Source organism: Neopelma chrysocephalum, unplaced genomic scaffold (genome assembly GCF_003984885.1).
Source record: "Neopelma chrysocephalum unplaced genomic scaffold, ASM398488v2 Primary Assembly neopelma1_26b, whole genome shotgun sequence".
NCBI lineage: Eukaryota > Metazoa > Chordata > Aves > Passeriformes > Pipridae > Neopelma > Neopelma chrysocephalum.
In genome coordinates this window covers 3,821,535-3,839,624 of record NW_020897696.1, presented here as the reverse complement: position 1 = coordinate 3,839,624, position 18,090 = coordinate 3,821,535, and the positions used below count along the sequence as shown (strand labels likewise).

The window sequence follows — 18,090 nt, the reverse complement described above, 5'->3', positions numbered from 1 at the left end:
CCGTTTTAAGATGAATTCTCTTATTTAAACTAACTTGACCTGTATAGTTATAGTTCAGTTGCTGTTTAAGTAGTGCGAACCTCTGACAGAGGCTAGCAAAGATTTCCTGCCTCTTTTTATTTCAAGGCTTTCAATGCTTTTATTTCAATGGGAAATCTCTATTTTGTAACTCCTTTTCTTGCTTTTTTCACCGCCCTGAGAAATGACCACATGGGTTTTATCAGTGCCCTCCTCTAAGGTTCTCCATTTGTACAGGTTTTCAGAAAATGAGTAACTGTGTTGAACTTTGGGTAAATTTAACATACAGGCCCCATGTGTGCTGAAACTGGCCTTGGAGAGGGTAGGACCCAGCAAGGAATCAGTGTACAAGTGCCTGTGTATCTTACAGTCCACAGAACAACAGACCAAAGCCATTTAAAAGGTAGATTCTACCTGTTTATTTGCTAATTTTTGGTCTTTCCTCTCTGCTGTGAGGGTGGGCCTCTTTTTCTGCTTAAGAACTTCTTTAACGGTTTATACCAGAGGCATCCTTATCCTTTTGTTGCTGGAAACAGCACATATCTAGCATCCTCCTTTGCAGAAAGTTTTACCACTGCAGAATAACTTTGTACCTTACAGGTATGGTGCTGCAGGTATTTTTAATACTGATATTTTAATGTTATTAATAATACAATTTATTTATAATCATGACAGAGTTCCTACTTTCTCCACATTATGCTTTTTATATAGTAGGTGTATAAATATCTATCATGTAGATATTCTGCATGTCTCTGGTAAAAGTGTTTCAATTGCTGCTACTAATTAAACTCATTTTATATGCGCTTTGGGTATTATTATTTGTGTCAGTTGTACATCTAGTACAATTTACAGTTTGTTGCAAAGAACTAAAATAGTTCTGTGCTTCTGAATGTAAATAGAGACGCACATGGAATTATGTCAAATTCATCTCTACAGGTATGTTATGTTTTAGCAGCCCATTTAGGCTTCTGGAAATGGAGGTTTTTCCGTACATAGAAAATGTCTTGGATATTCTCTTTATCAAAGCCCAGACTAGAAATGTTAAGAGGAAATGTTGCATTTTTCTAGAAAAACGTAAGCAACTACGTTTGCTGGGATAAGCAAAACTTAGGTTTGAGAGTTTAACAAAGTTATGTGACATCATTCTGTGGATGAGTGTGGCAGTTGTTCTATGGAATTTTACAAGAGCCTTCAGTTATTGTTGGAAATAAAGTTTTCGTGTTACGATCTTCAGCTCTAAAAGATGAAAGAGTAATTGGGATGAAAGCATTAAGCAAATTTTGTTTACATGAACAGTATTGATTTAATAGTTGAAAAGCAATTATAAATTATTTTGAAATAGCCTCTGGTGCTAATCCTGTTCCTGAATCTCCCTGACAGTTTCTGTGAGTTTCATTTTTTAAATTTTTTTTTTAGATAACCATGTTTTTCTCTTAAAGAAGCCTGGAAACCCCATATGTTTAGAATAAGCAATAAGATCAGGCAATGCATTATCCAATTCAAAGTAAACCTATCAAAGGAGAGGAGTCTTTCCTCTTGTCTCCTTTACGTACTGTAACCGATAATACACTCAAGGAGGGAAGAACAATTTTTAGCAGAAACTTGTAATCTTTGTGCAGTTGGATTGACACTTTTATCTGGAAAAATTAGTATTTTCTTATGTATTTTATTATTGCATTTCCTTGGAAGCAGTGGATTATGGTCTCAGAAGCAATGAATTATGGTCTCAGAAGTCCTGCCATTCTGCAGGAAGTGGACATTGCCTCTGCTGTGACTGGAGTACATATGTTTCTGCTGGCCTTTGTATATGTGCATCACTGCAAGCCTGCAGAGAATTTGAAGGACAGACACAGCTCAAATGACCATTGTTGTGTCCTGTGCCTATGTATGGGGAAGCACTAATAGCCACTTAATTAACTACCTCCTCCTTCCTAGGGGAAAATCACACCTGAATTTAATGCAGTCATCAAGCCAGAACCAGTCAGTACATGGGTGGATTCTCCTCCCTCCACCCCCCGCCCCCAAACCTCTCTTGTTTAAAATTTAGTGCTGATTAATTATTATATTTTATGGAGATGTTTTTCTTACTTGCAGTGATACATATAGTCATTGTCTAAAGGAGTTTGTGGGTGTTCATTTGTGCAGAAGTCTTTGCCTTCAGCATTTGGTCTGAGGAAGGAAGGTGGCATGTGCCTTGCCTTTCTGCATCTCTTGGGATAAATAAGCACTTTGAGAAGAATAAAATAGTATCCGTACCTGGAATATTTACTAATATTCTAAGTATGTAGCTGCTAAAAGAAAAGGAGAAATTTGAATGAAATACCTGCAGAGACTGTGGACTGGTGTGAAAAGAAACAGCTGTTCTATTCTCTGTAGCATATTTGATGTCTTGTCATATGTTGCCGAATAGTTCCTTGTGGTGCACTATTTCAGCTTTATGACATGGCACTGAACACTTTCAGAGAGCATGTGTTTTCCTGGTACACTGCTGTTGGTTTTTGTTATTTTTCTTTGGGGGTCAGAATGATAATTGATTGTTGTGATATTATCATCATCTCTTTTAATTATTGTTTTTCAGTTTATGACAACATTGCTAACTTTACCCTGCTGCTGTGGTATGATGTCTCTCTTCTTCCCTGCTCTTAGTTCCCGATTGACAGTGTTGTGCACAGGGAGATCGTATACAGCAGAGTAGGACTGTTAAAAGAAGGATTGTAAATCGTAAGAATTTCAGGATTTCAGTGACAAGTGTAACAAACTATAATTTAACCATTCCCTATGGTGAATAAGATTTCCACAGTATTAACAGGAGGCCTTGACTCACTCTGCTATTAAAATATTTATATTTAATTGGTTGCCCTAAAGAAAGGAACATTTTTATTCAGGAGGAGAAACTTCCGTGTTTCAAATTCAACTATACTTCTAAATTCTTTGTGCATTTTGAAAAATTTTGCCTAGAAGTTCAAAGGGAAGGAAAAACCATGACAAAACGCTTATCTCAGTTTTTGTGAGTTTTCCCATCTGTTTCTGAATTGCAGAATGTTGTGTATTTTTTAAAGTAAGATTGTAAGAATAGTAATAATACGAAACCAGTAGTGCATTTTCTGTTGTAATACTTGGTCTTCTAAGGGAATACCTGTTTTACCACTGATCCTAAAACTTTGCTGGTTCATGATCTCTTGTGCTGCAGGCACTGAACTGAAAGAAACACCAAATTTTGTTTTCCTTGTTGGCCACAGTTTTAACTTTCTAATTTCTTGTGGCAGTGTGCAACAGCAGAGGACTTCATGGGCATTGTGTTGGCTGGCAATTAAGCAGCTGATATTAGCAGCTGGACAGTCCAGCAATCACAGGATAACTTCTGGATCAATGATATGCGGTGTTGATATATACCATATTGATTTTAAAAGATGTTGTTAGTGGACATATGTTGGTAAAGTACTTTGAAATGCTTGAAATAAAAATGCTATGAAAGTCCAGAATTAAAAGGATAATTTTGTGTAACAGTATTAGGCAAGAGAATAAATAATACAGGATTAAAATTACCAATAGTGCTTAAATAGTTCAGCGTGTAATAGTTGCATCAAATGTGAATGACACTTCGAACCTTAATGCTGATGAAAGCCAAGGTATTTTTTATAATGAAAACCCCACAAGAAATTAACATATTTTTAGTATGTGGTTGTTTGTTATACTGCAATCTTACTCAGAAATCTTATCATGAGAAGCATAAAGGACAGAATTAATTAGGTGTTCCCATCTATGGCCTCATCAATTCAGAAATGTTTTCTTTGATGTGCTTTCCAGTGTTTTATCAAATTTAGCCTTAAATAACTTCCCTTTCTGTGGGAAAATATATTCTACTTTTTATGGTATTGCTGTTCAGAAATGTTTTCTGATGCTCAGCCCATGCCACCCTCTTCCCCGAGTTCATCCCACTTTTTAATTTATACCCCTTAGAGTCAGGCTGTTTAATTCCTCTCCCTCCTCTGTGATTTACACTATTGTCATATTTCTCAAGAGCTGTCATCCAGCCAGGCCTCCTTATGTAGTTATTTTGATATTTTTTCTGCCCTCTTTTAGAGGATGTTGAAATTTTTAACTTAGGAAGCATATTTAGCTGTAAAACAAGGACTGATATTTTGTTTAAGAGCAACTGAGAGTCTCTTTGTAGCCAACCCTGTATCTTTTTTCTTGACTTGTGATTTCTGGTTTAGCAGGTTGGTTACAAATGGTACTGCCAATCACGGTTGCATCCAAGGTATTTTGCTAAAGCAAAGTTCCTTCTTCTCTTGAGTTTATTTTTTGTCATATGTAAATGTGCATGTGAATATGCATAAAAATGTGTGTAAATATGTATACAAGCATGCACGCAGTCATGTTGTGGTGGTAAAGGTCATGCCCTTCATCCCAGATTCTCCATGGTTCAGCAATGGGGATTGGTGCACAGCTAGCACAGTGCTGTGAGTTTTTTTCTGATTACCCAGTCCCATGTCTCAGGTATACGAAATCAAAGACATCCTGCTGCTTGGGTGTATCCCAGTTCTTCTGCTCTGTGGATTATGGGCATGGGTTTTCTTCTCAGGTGATACTGGGAGCTAGCTCTACTCAGGCCATGGACTATTGCTTAAGTCCTTCCCTGAAAATCCACTTCACTAACCATTTTCTTATAAACACTTCTTGTGTGATTATTTGCTAGAAGCAATTCCTAGATCAAAGTATCCGTGGATGTGGAAGTATCATGTGGCTATAAAGTAGTGTGGAGCTGGTATAAGAAAACATGTTATCCAAGGTAAGGTAGAAGTAGAAAGTTCTTGTATAATGTACTGAAAAGGTGCTGTTGGGGAAAGGTGTGACCTCTGATAATGGGACATGTGGAAGAAACTAATATTTTTAATTTTTTTTAGGGAAAGAAAAATTAAGCAAAATTTTGCTTTACAATGGATGTGTAAATCATCAAGGATTAAGTGTATTGTAAGTAGGCTATCTGTTTAGTTTTCTCACTCTGGGACATGGGCAGGGGAATGATTTTCCACTTGTAACACATTTTCATTTTATATGATGCTGTGCATCCATATGACTTTTTGTTCTGGTAACTTGGACTTTTGGTCCAGCTAAAAAACCAAGAGTTGGAATAGGAAGCTGAAACAAATTTTTTCTGGAGAGGAAAGAAAACTATGGAGCAATGTTTTAGTTGAAATGAGGAAAACAATGTAGCCATATTAGGAATTGTAGTAATGGTAGAGTTTAAAATACTTACTTTTGCATGATCTTTGACATTTTTATCTTTCATCTTGTGTCACTATCAGTTTTATGTCCTCAGAGCTCTGGCCATGTGTGACAGTGCATTAGGGACATGTTCCTATATATATCACGCTTCTGATGCATTTGTAAGATCAGCTGAATTGTCAATACTTTTTTATGTGCCTTCACACTTCTAGATAGAACTTCCTTTTTATTTTATTTCCGTTTCTGGTTTTTATATCTGGGGTGACTGTGTCAAAATTTGTCTTTCAGACAGTCCCTGAAGAGAAGAAGCAAAGCACTGACTAAAGCTAACAGGCAAAAGAAACAGAGCTGAGGAAAGATTATCTCTGCTTGCAGGTAAATAATGAAAAATAAATTTGGCTTTCTGAATCTCTTTGCCACAAACAGTGCCAGCCTTTTTAGTTAGTAACAAGTTTTCAGTCCTTCTCCATTTTAATTAATAATTGAATTTTAATTTATTTAATAATTAAAAATCTTTCTTCATCTTCACCAGCTGATAAAGAAAGGTATGCTGGCTATCCAAAGTTGCTTTCTGTATAGAATTGATGCATTTCTTTAGTCCTAATACAAAACCGAAGAAACTTATGAGACTTGAGACATAAAGATAGGTAGATAACAATAATAACAATAGATAGACAAATAGGTAGAAGATGATAATCTTCCGAAGAAGAAATTCAGAAGGACAAATTCTGTCATCCTTATATCAGAGTATTTCCATATCTTTGAATATAATCCCTTTGAAATCTGCCGAACCACCTAGGCAATAAGTTGCTGTTCAGCGTGTGAAGAGGTGGCAGAAGTAGGTTCTCCTTACTTACAAACCACTTATAATTGATGCAGGTCAGAATTCAGCATAGGATGCTCTGGTGAATGGTGAGGGAGCTCAGGGAGCTCTTGGGAGAGGCAATAGTTATGTTTTTACAAATCTCTCAACCTTCCAATCTGTTACATCCCTGGCCCCATGGCAGAATAAGCTAAAGGCAATGTGTGTTAGTGTCTCTTCATAAAGTTTTGTGTGTTACCTCAAAATGAGTATGTGTGTCAGTTTCGATGGGGATGCAGGCCTATGAAGTGGAGCTGTCAACTTTCCAATAGGATTGGGTTTACATTCTGCTGAAAGGTGGGAAAGGGGGAAGAAATAGTTTAAAATACTGAATACTGTTCTGGGAATATTTTTGAGAGCCCAGGTCTCTGTTTGGAGACCTGAATTAAGTATCTCCCTGTTCTACTATTTCTGTGGTTAGCTTTTTCAGGTATGCTTTGTAGCCTAGTGTTGGTTTTGCCCAGGACCAGATTGTGGGGTTTTTCTGTTTGTTTAGTTGTTTGGTTTTTGGTTTTTTCCTGGCACTGTACATGCCTTGTTTCTTTTAATTCATTTTTATGCAGGTGCTTTTCATTATTGTTTGACTTTTTGGTTTTTTTGAAAATGATTGTTGGTGAAGTATGTGTGCTGCATCTAAAATGGAGAAAAACAGATAAACAGAGTAAAATATTGGGTCCTCACAGAGATTTAATGGTGCTTCATTTAATTTTTTGTGTGTGTATGATTTCAGAATTGGTTTCACTTTGAAGAAACTGTTCAAGACCTTTGTTAAGAGTATTCTTACTTTTGAGACTATTGGCATAACTTTTTTCATTGCTTTCTTATCTATTTTAGCTTTTAATGTAGCTTTTTTCCCAACATTTGTTTTAACTTCACTTTTATTACACTAATTACTCTTACTGTGAAAATTGCATAGTGCATTACACCAGCTCTTCCAGTGGGAAGATAATATTGTAAAATGGACAGATATGGTATTGTACATGTAAAATTCATAGAAATATTGTAAAATGGACAGATATGGTATTGTACATGTAAAATTAATAGAAATATTGTAAAATGGACAGATATGGTATTGTACATGTAAAATTAGTAGATATTGAAGATGTAATTAAGTATTGACTCTGTATAGGTTTGATGAACTTAGGAAAGCTGCTTGCTTTTTTTATGTTGGCACACTAACTTCGTCAAGTGTTATTCTTTATGAAAGAATATTGTTCTGAACAGATAGAGAGATTAAAGGTTAACTTTTTCTGTTTTCCCTTCTGTCCCTCTCCATCCATGTGCAGATTCTACTCCCCACTTTCACTCATAACATATTATTATATTATTCTAATAGTGCCATTTCTTCACTGTTTTCTTGTGGTAGGTTATATTGTTAATATAGTATTCATTCTACAAACAGAAACTCTGCCAGATAGATTTGAACTAAGTGTGCAATAACACCGTGTTTATTCTAGTAACTGTTGTTATTTAAATTATTCTTTTAAAATAAACTTAATTTAAGAGATATTGCAGGTTCTACCAAATCCTATTTTCTCACATGATATTAGGAGTTCATTTGACCCCAGTGTCCCCTGACTACTCTCACTCCAAACCCTGAGTGGCAGAGCCTGCTGGGCCTGTGTGGAATATGATCTTTCAGCATGTGGCAAATTGCAATTCTACAGATGGTTTTAAAGAAAAAATAATAACAATTATTATGTTTTAATTTTTATTCTCTCAGTATGTAATGGACGTGGAGTTAAATGAAGATTGTTTTATCATATTTGACCTTGAGCTATAATAGCATCTTATTCTTCATTAATAATAAAGATTTGATTCTTTCATGTTGTTATTTTCTCTTCTTCCCTGACTTGTATGGCTTCTTTCACTTGGTCAATGTGCGTATCTTGGCTTAAAATGCAAGATAAGGGGATGTTGCCTTTGTTATCTAAAGACTGGATGGAGAAACACTTTTGTGTGCCATAGTCTGAGGTGTGTATCCCAAGCTCTGTCTTAGATTTTCTTTCACTGAGGCTTGCTCTGGAGGGAAGTGCATCTTGCAAGTGTCTGGTGTCAAAGAAAGGTTCTCTGATATAATTAAAAGACATGGCTTTCTCAAGGCTTTTCAAACAAAGGCTTTTCTTTTGTTCTGTGTGCTGGACTTTGTGTGGTTTATATATATAAGTATATCAATATTAGAAAGCCTTATAGGAGGTGTTACCCAGTAATTTTAAAGATGTTAAAACATTAAGCTGCTTGGGAGCCCATTATCCTAGGGTGTTGTGAGTCATGAACTCAAATATGTCCTATTTTCTAGCATTAATGGCAAAGAAAGAAGTTAGTGATACAAGTCTTGTTCTTTTTAGTGTAACACTCTCAAACTTTTTTTTTTTTAATCTGGTGGTAGCAGGACTGGATGGAGACACAATTTAAATCTATATTTTAAGTCAGGCTTGCCTTACTTTGCTTGCTACAGAATATTTTGGAACTAGTTTTTCTTTAACAAGTTATAGGAGATGTCAGCACCTCCTGAAGGTTATAAAGACAGTCATGTTCAGATGTAATCAAATAAAGTATTACAAGGTAGGTCTGCCTGAATACTTATGAATTAATCCTGGCTGTAAACTTTTACCAGAACTGGAGAACAGTTGTATCAGGAAATTAGACGAGGATTAAGCAAATGCTTTTTGAAATTTGACTTGTATTTATTTGAATAGGCAGAACTTTAAATGAAACATTTTTAATAATAAAATTTGTCATCAATATTTATCAGCAGCATTGTTTATAATTCAATGTCAATTGTTGCAGTTGAAGTGTTTCTAAGTAAAAAGACTACTTTAAAGGTAATTAATGCATTTATTTAGCTACAGTTACAGAAAATGTTTCATAATATAAGTAGAATATTCACACATAAGGTTTTCTGTCTTTTGGTAACCCATATACATTCATAACTGTAGAATATGCAAAGTAAAATTTTTAAGCTTGTTAATGGAGGTTGCCTAGGTAGTTAATTCTTGTGTGTCTTCTTGGGTACGCTTCTCCTTAAAAAAGCAAAGTTAAGTCTTTCATCTTGCAACTCAGCAGTGTGTTGGAAGACTAAGGAGGCAGCACACAAGCTTGAAATGTCATGTAGGATTTAGAAGAAGAAATACATTATCCATTCACTTGTGGTAAATTTTAATGCTGGAATCAAGGAAATAACAACAAAGTGTTTAAAAAAATATGTAATTATAGTAAATAAGTTTGCTAAAAAGACCAGGGTAAAGGAAACCAAACTGAAAATGTTTAGCAGTGTAATCTTACTTCATTTTTGTTTTACCTTCTGAAATTTGTATTGCTGTGAGACCAACTGTATTGAGACAGATACTGTGATTGTGTGAGACTTGCTGGCAGAGCTGTCTGTATTGTTTGCAAATTTTGCTGTTCATGTAGGTCCAGCATTTTGTGTAGGTTAAATGGATTGGAATGAACTGTGTCATTTAGAAACTGATGTGGTGAGTTGTTTTGTGTTTTTTTTTTTTTCTTTTACAACATGCAAGTCAATACCACACTCTGTGTAGGCTAGCTGCTTTTCCCTATACTTTTGTTTTATTTTTTTTTCATGCTTTATTTGTCTTTGAAACCCATGTGATTGGGGATCGAATGTACTGAGATCCTAGACAGATTTTGTTTGCTGTAACATAGTATATATTTGCAATTCTAGCCTCAGACTTTGGGTTAATAGGTCTTGAGAGATCAAGGGGTCTTCTGCTTCTAGACCTCATTAGCTGTAAGGGAACACAACAGCCTAAATCACTAGCAAAAAATGGAAGAATAAAAAAACCCTGGTTGTTGATTTCTGTTTCACTCGGTCAATAGGAAAGAGCTCCAGAGATAGGCAATCGTAAAAAAAATAGTTTTTTGCTTATCTAAAAAAATGTATTGGAGTAAATAGAATTTACTTCTTCGTAAAAGTTGAAGGTCCCATTTGCACATTTCAAAGATAGTGGGCTCTTATGGAGAGTGAGCTGACAGTAGTGTTTTAAAGGAGAAGAAAGTCTCTTTTCTTCTTTCAAGAGCAGTAAATTTATAGGACTCACTTTTTACTCACAGCATCTTAAACTATAATAATCCATGTTATCCTGCAGCTGTGCCTGTACTCAGTCAAGAGCTGAGTCTAGAACCATTTCTTACATGTCTGGACCCAGTAAAAATGCCCTGCTAGTATTGTTTTTAATTGGATGCCTGAAAGTGACTCTGCTGGCAAAGTGAAGGAGAAGAAAGATAGTAGGAATTTCAATCACCATTTTCTGACATCTGTCTCTTTATTCTCTGACAGGGCTTGAGTGAGAAGGAATCAAGCAGACTGGGGAATCATTTCACATTCCAACTTAGGATTTTAGGGCTCCATGATGAATGTTTTTCCATTGCATGGGAGTAAAATCCTGCAACTCTGACTCCCTGGTCAGGAAGGCATAGCTGTCCAGGGCTTTTGAGCAGCTACAGCAAAGGAGGCCTAAGGTGTGGTAATAAAAGTTGTAGTAATATCATTCCCTTTCCATTGTTTTTAGTATGTTTCTCTAACATAAAGTAGAAGGAGGTGCTAAGAGTAGACGTCTTTGGTTATATCTACAAAACTTTTTCAACTTGGATGCCATGGATTTGATTAAAAAAAAAAAAAAGCCTTTTCCAACAAGAAATGCACTCATTCTTTATTTCTTTTGACTTTAGATGACACCAGTTTATCTTTCTGGTAATCTTCAGAAGCTTTATAAATTTAGTGCCCTATTTCCAGTATATTGGAAATATTCCAGTATATTTCCATGCTCAGATATGGCAATATATTGTTGCAGGGGTGAGCAATGTGACACATAAATAAATTTATAATGAAGGTAAACCTGTGTATGAAAGAAATAGTTGGAATCTTTTAAAGCTATTGATGTAACAATAATAATAGTCTGTTTTCCTTCAAAACCTGGAGTAGCCTCTAATACACCTTTATGGAAAAAGTTACTTTATTGTATGTAGTGTAATCAACTGTCAAATTATTAATTTAAAATTCAGATCTGAGGGGAAATTCAAAATCTGTAGACTCATATGGAGTCCTCTTCACTTTCACACTGCTGGAGTGCTTTTTGATGAAGACAAAAGAGGATGGAGTAGCAGCTAGGTATCTGGAACTGATCTATGGTTCATTGCAGTAAATTGGAATTTTTTTCATTAACTTTGATCATCCTTGAATTGAACCTGTATGCATTTGATTTAATAATAGCAAGCTCAGGAAATGCTGGTGTGTTGGCTTTTCTAGTTTCTTACCTACTGAGATGATATTTGCATAAACCAATATATATGGGAAGTGCAGAAGTACCCACAGTTTGCTTTCCTAGAGGTGGACCTCCATCTTAAAGTTAGACATTTTATGCTAAACCTCTTTTTCTTTCTAATTATAACATCAAATCTGATCATCTTATGTTACACATAAAACAGGTCTATTTCTATGTCATTATGCTGAAAAAATGAGCAGATTGTAACTTTATTGTATGTCTGATTTTGAAATACATTAAAAACCGCCTACCCTTATGTTTAACCTTCTAATATATTAAACTCTTGATAGATTGTCTTCACCTGAGAGCAAAAAGGAGATTCTTTAATGTCAAATGTTTAGTTATCCAATAGAGTATATTTTCATCATGAGTCACATAGAAGGTATTAATGCTGTTATTTTAGTTTAGTTTAAATTATGTAAAGCAATGTAGCTTTGTGTTGGGATGTGCCTTTACACCTATGTGAGTTTGGGGGGCAACCAAAGGAAACCTCTCTCCATAAGGGCAAGTTTGTAGACAAGGCTCTGAAACATTTGAAACGTTTTTACCCTGAACCAGATTTCTATCACGTTATTCCTTGCTTTATTGTACCTTATTAGGTGAGCTGCCCCAATGCCTTACCTGTGGCAATTAATGAAGTATTACTTGGGGTAAGGGAGGAAGGGTGGTGGGAGCTGACTGGGGATGTTGACACTGGACGCAGAGATTGCAGTGTAGATGTATCTTGTTTGTTTTGCAAATATTGGCAGACCTTGTTGTGAGTCTGAATGATTTACAGTCTAAAGGTTTATGAAAGCCACTAGGCTTCTTATGTTTTAGTAGCGTAAATTGGAAAAGTAGGTATAAAAATCAGGGGAGAAAGTGAGGTGGTAGCTTATAAGCCTTTCTCATTTTAGCAGGTGTATAACTAGACATAAATCTGTCACTTGGGTTTACTTATGCTTTGGATAGTTTGCACCCAATTTTAGCACAATAAATAGGGATTCTCTAAGATGTCAGTTATATGCCTGTCAATGAAAGCTAACCTCAAAAACTTAGGTCTGTGTCAAAAAATATTAAAAGGAGCCTCAACTTTTTTTTCCTCAGCAGTGTGTAAGAGCTACTGAAGCAGCATTAAATACTACACCAACAAGATTCTAAGGGTTTAGGTGGTATTTTCTCTACTGCTTTACAAGAAAAAAAGTTTCATAGTGACTGCAACACAGCACAGAACATATGCTCCTTTTGAGGCAGACATTACCTTCTTGAGTAAGCGTGACATATGCTTAGGCCATGCTGATGGGTGATTGCATATCATCTACAATGATTTTAGGGCATATGTGTTACAAGAATATTTATATGCTTTAGGGAGTGATCCAGACCACAGTGAATTAAGTGGTGATCTAAGTAGGTTTTTTTTTTTTTGTACCTAACTGCTGATTGATGACCTTATATTGCTACTTCTGCATTTGCAGTTGAGAAGGGATGTAGGTAAGCAAATGATTTTTCTCACTTGCCTTTTTCAATCTAAAAATTAGTAACTCCTTTTAGAAGGAGAACAATATTTTTAAGGTACAAATCTGAGAAACAGGTGTATGAAAATGTGGTTTCAAACAGAAATAAAAGGAGAAAAATATTGTTTAATATATTAATGTATTGTGAAGCAAGATATCCTATCTTGCTTGTTATATATCTTGAGATGGCATAGGTAAAAGATCATGGTGTTATTGTACAAGTTGGGAAAACTTCTCTTGCTCTGTCACAAACCTGCTGTTCGACGACTGCCACAAGAATTTCTAGGATATAATTAGAGAATAGTTGTCTGACCTTTAATGATTAGGAATTGGGATTTGGTTTCTTGTGTTTGAATATTTCAGTTCATCAACTTCTCTGGCTTTGAAATAGCTTATTGTTTCTGTGTGTTTTTACTGTTTCAAAAAATTATTATCCTTGCTGTCATAGCTCCAATACCTCTGAAAAAGCAGACCTTTAAAAAGCAATGACTCTCAGTCTTCTGCCCAGGAGCACCCACATTGAAATGTGCAGTTTGCACAGCCCCTCTCTGCATGTATGGTTTGACTCTACAAAGTCTCTCCAGCAATCCCTGCCCATCTACAGTGAAATGCAGTGGCAGCTTGTTTCAGATTTCTAGTTGTTAATCAATCTGTTCACACTTAAAAGTGTTGCAGCCTGGTGAACGCAGTGAGTATCCTGGATGATGGTATGAAAGAAGTGAAATAGATGTATGTAAATGTAATCTGCCCCCAGAATGGCAAATTATTTTCACTGATAAAGGTCCTTGCTAAAGCAGACTATAATGTTGTATGATTTTTGAGAACCAGAGTGTTACTTTCACTTAAGCTGTTGCTGGGTGCTATGTTTTGCCATCAGTTTTTGAAGACACTGTTGGGTTGAGTTTAATACTCATTCTTAAAAACTCCAGTTTTTAAGCATAGATTCCTAAGGAAATAACGGCTCCAAGATGGTATTTGTGCATCTGCTGTAAGCTCTCTTTTTTCCACTTCAGTTGTATTTCACAAGAAATATCTGAATCACCAGAGACAGCAAGTTACAGGTGATGTGTGAGAAAAAAGGGCTTAATGAAGGAGAGAGATCCTGTTAATTCCTCAGCTAAAGCGGAGGTAGCAGGATGAATTTGTCCCTTACTGCTGAATCTGCAAACAAGCTTTGCCTCCAAACACAGAGGAAATAAAGTTTTGCTGGTTCTGCTGCTTACAAAAAGAAAGCTTGCTGTAAACTCCTTAGCCTGAGGATGAATTGTGTTCCATTGGTTGACACAAGTTACTGAAGAGGAAAATAGAATAGTGCTGTCTGAAATATTTTAAAAGAACCAAGAATGGATGCTTTAGGAGAAAGAATTGGCATGTGTTGTCTTTCAGAGTTTTAGAAGAATAGTGTATCTACAGGAGAGGGCTTGAAACAGATGATGCTATTTTTCATAGTCTCTGAGATGATTAGCAAATGTTGAAACTTAACAGAAGGTATAATCAACTGTAAATGTAAGCTGTAGATTGCTGCAGAGGGAGAAGGCTGCTGCTGTTTAGACAATAAACCTTACAGTAACACATCTACTTCTTTAAAGCTGTCAGTGTGTTGCCATCATCTGGAAAAGTACACAATAGCTTGTCATAAACCTATCAACTCTTCTGCTTAAATGGACATCTCCGTTGGTGATGTATTAGATCTGAAATGAATTATTTTTAAGTGAAAACTGTCCTCATTTTGTAGTATAACAACCTCCTTTCACAAATAAATTCTGAAGTAGAAATATTCTAGATGTTTGGAATATAAATCCATAACTGAGAAAAATAATTTTGCAAAAAAAAGTCCAAGAAATCAATTAGATTTAAAATACATAAATAAGTAAATATTTTTTGTTTGCCTCACTATAGAGATCACAGAAATCTTCCAGCATATTTTGGGATTTTTTTCACTGCTGTGGATAAACAGCTCTGCAGGAGAATTCTGTTTTCCTCATCTTACAGACTTGCAAAGTCCATTAATATCTTGTGTTCATAGCTAGAAAGAAAAGAAAAGGTAGGGCATTTGTAGTGCATTGTGTACTACAGGTCAGGTGGGTAGTAAGTGGGGTTTCTAAGACCTGAAAAGTCAATGTATAAGTGTAAGATTTCTGTTTGTGTGACTTGTTGAGATATTTGTGAACCTTTGAGTCTTTCCCAAGTTTCGCATGTATAGTCTCTGCCCACTTTCCCATTTTGAAAACATCAAAAAGGATATTAGCTGAACTATAGGTTTTCTTTTGTGTGTTAGCAGTCAAATGTATTGTGTGGGTCTTTCTGTTTGAGGAACTCATGGCAGGGAGAGCACTAAATCCAAATTAGCTGTAGTTAGGTTGCCCAGAGAAGTTGTGGGAACTCTGTTACTGGAGTCATTCAAACCAACTAGACAAGTCCCTGAGTGACCTGCTTTGAACAAGGTGTTGAACTAGATCACCTCCAGTTCTCTCTTTGAACCTAAGGAAGTTTATGATCCTGCAATTCTGTGAAATAAAGAAGTAAAGTTTGTATTCATTTCTACAGGAGACTGGTCCTGGAGGTATCTTTTAACAGTCCTGTCGTCCCTAAGACCAGCTCTGGGACTGTCCATCTCTTACTGTCATTAGGCATTGTTTTCCTTGTGGGCAGTTTTGCTCCTCAGTAGATTGTATTTGTCATGAGAAGTTAGAAAGTGGGAGATAGACCTTCACCTTAACTGATGCATTAATTCTGTGGAGGACTTGTACAAGGGTGTGTGTGTTGTGAGCATCTGGGATGTGGAGGAGAATTCCAGTTGTTAAACCATTGGGTTCTTTGTATCAGGATCATTTTATCCTACAGCTTGCACTTCTTTCTGGGGTGGACTAAGGTGCAATTACTGAACCCAAAGAAAGGGCTCATGCATCCTGAGAGCAAGGTTCAGCACAAACTCTTTTCCTTGTACTGCTCATTTGTTCAACCCTGCAGTTTTAGAAGAGCATTTAAAACTTAATTTCTCTAATCTTCCATTTGTACTGAGAAAGCTGCTCCATTGTAGTACTTGTCACCAGGTAAAGGAAGTTACAGTCACAGCAGTAGTTTGTTATTAGTTAATTTTGAGAATTGGGTATCCACTTTTCCCATTCCATGAGAAATTACTGCAATTCCAAAATGTGAAGGAGAAATGCAACTCTCACTTCATTTTCTGTATCCCTTTCCCATTGCTTCTGTTAAAGTGTTTTGGAGCTGTGAGAGTATCCCAATCTATGCTTCAGCAATTAGTACAGTGGACCATCTGATGCAGATTTGATTGCTTGAGCACTATAGTATGTGGAAAAATCCTCTATGCAACTTGAAGTGGTTTAGCATTCCCCATGTACACACATGCAGAAAACATACACACACACCCATTGCAGCCAAACCACTTGCCTTTTGGAGATCATGCCTCAGGTGGGCATGGTCAATCCAGAATCTGGACTTAGGTGACCTTATTCTGTTGCTGGAAATATTCAAAGTAATTTGATTTTAAAAAGAATGCTTTTCCATTTCTTGAAATATGAGGTGATGTATAAAAAGTAAACCAACAATTTTTAGAGGCTGTCCTTCAAGATGCTGGTCTGGAAAGCATATATTAGTATATTTACGTTGTGAAATCATGTCTTATACATCACTCTTAAAATATAGTATCATGTAGTACTAAAGATTTGCACTTGTCAAACTGTACCCATTCAGAGTGTCACTGATTATCAGACATTGGAACGGCCTACCCAGAGAGGTGGTGGATTCACCATCCCTGGAGGTTTTTAAAAAGAGATTGGATGTGGCCCTTAGTGCCATGATATAGTAATTGGAGTTGGATCAGGGGTTGGACTTGATGATCTTGGAGGTCTCTTCCAACCCTACCTATTCTATGATTCTATGATTCTATGATTCTATGATGATATTGTATAAAGATCTCATCACCAGATGTGAATGCAAAATTCTTAGAAAACTGTGGTTATATTTCCTACTGATGGTTGCTAATAGAGGTTCCCTTCTGATGACATATCTATCACCTTTTGGTATTTATAATCTGTGATTTGTATTTGATCTAGGCTTTTACCCTCATAAGAGGCTAAAAGAGTGAGATGTGAAGCATCCTTTCTGTAGAAAGCTGTTTGTGGTAGCTCTTGAGAGTTCTCTGTTGATCCTGAACCCTAAAATCCAAGATACAAATATACCACAGCCTGGGGAATGACTTTGCACCATTGTATGACTGCTGTGTAATGCAGGTGATCTTTGTGTCTTCTAGTCATCATAATCTTTTCTTACATAAGGTAATAAATAATACAAGTACTTTTAAAAAACTGATTCTTGAATATTCAGGGCTAAGGGCTCTGGGCTGACCATTGCAAAAAGACATCCCCCTACCATTGTTCAGTAGCAACAGAATGTCTTACAAGTGGCATGAAAAACCTGAAAACCTCCTTTTCTTGCCTTCTCTAGATGCTACAGAAAAAGATGTTGACTTCACTTATACTCTCTTTTTAGTAGTTGCAAGAAAAAAATGTGCTATTTATTTTGTCAATGAAATGCCGAGTGCTTCAAGATGAGATTAACACAGTAGAGGAATGCAAAATCTTTACTACAACAAGCAACTTTACCCAGATGACTTGTTTGCTGAAAATAATTAAGAATGTCTGGGTAGTTGAAAGCTTTCATCTACTGTGCACCAAGAGCATTTGGTTTGTTTTGTGCATTTGTTTATTTTCTCTCGGAAGTTTCTTAGTTTTCCAAGCCAGCCAGGAAAAACAGTAGAATTCTCTAAGGAAAACTCTGCCAGCACACTACAATAAGGCCAAATAATTAGATTCATACTGTTAGAATAGATACACAGACAGCTTACAATCAAAAACAAACCGCTCCTGATTCAGCAGACACAAATTGTTTTCTGGTATAGTATGACAAAGAACAAAGTTCACCTGTCTGATAGCAGGCTGGTTGGACTTTGCCAGCATTAGGACTGTTGTCCTAGAAAAACTCTGAGGTTCCTGAGTGGGAGCTGAAATAACCTGGTGCCAGCATCAGTGAAGATTTCACATGTTTAGTTTGTTCTTCCAGTATAGCTAACATAATTCCATTTCATATATCCACTTCCATAGGAAGGAATATTTTAGAGCAGGTAAATATCATACTCTTAAAGCCATTTTCCCTAAATACCTGTGTTTGTCTGTAGCCAAAA

General features: G+C 36.1%; 1 protein-coding gene across 3 annotated transcripts in view; it reads left to right on the top strand.

The window, feature by feature from the left end:
* Positions 1 to 18,090, top strand: part of FARS2 (phenylalanyl-tRNA synthetase 2, mitochondrial) — a 240,071-nt gene that overhangs the window by 1,026 nt on the left and 220,955 nt on the right. Inside the window, exons 2-4 of one of the 3 annotated variants that reach the window (XM_027676251.1) lie at positions 4,926 to 4,992; positions 5,536 to 5,622; positions 9,524 to 9,585. In XM_027676251.1, coding sequence (XP_027532052.1) covers positions 9,547 to 9,585 — 39 coding nt within the window. In that variant the 5' untranslated portion in view covers positions 4,926 to 4,992; positions 5,536 to 5,622; positions 9,524 to 9,546. The remainder of the gene's footprint in view (positions 1 to 4,925; positions 4,993 to 5,535; positions 5,623 to 9,523; positions 9,586 to 18,090) is intronic. The other 2 variants (XM_027676252.1, XM_027676254.1) reach the window with 2 other exon arrangements.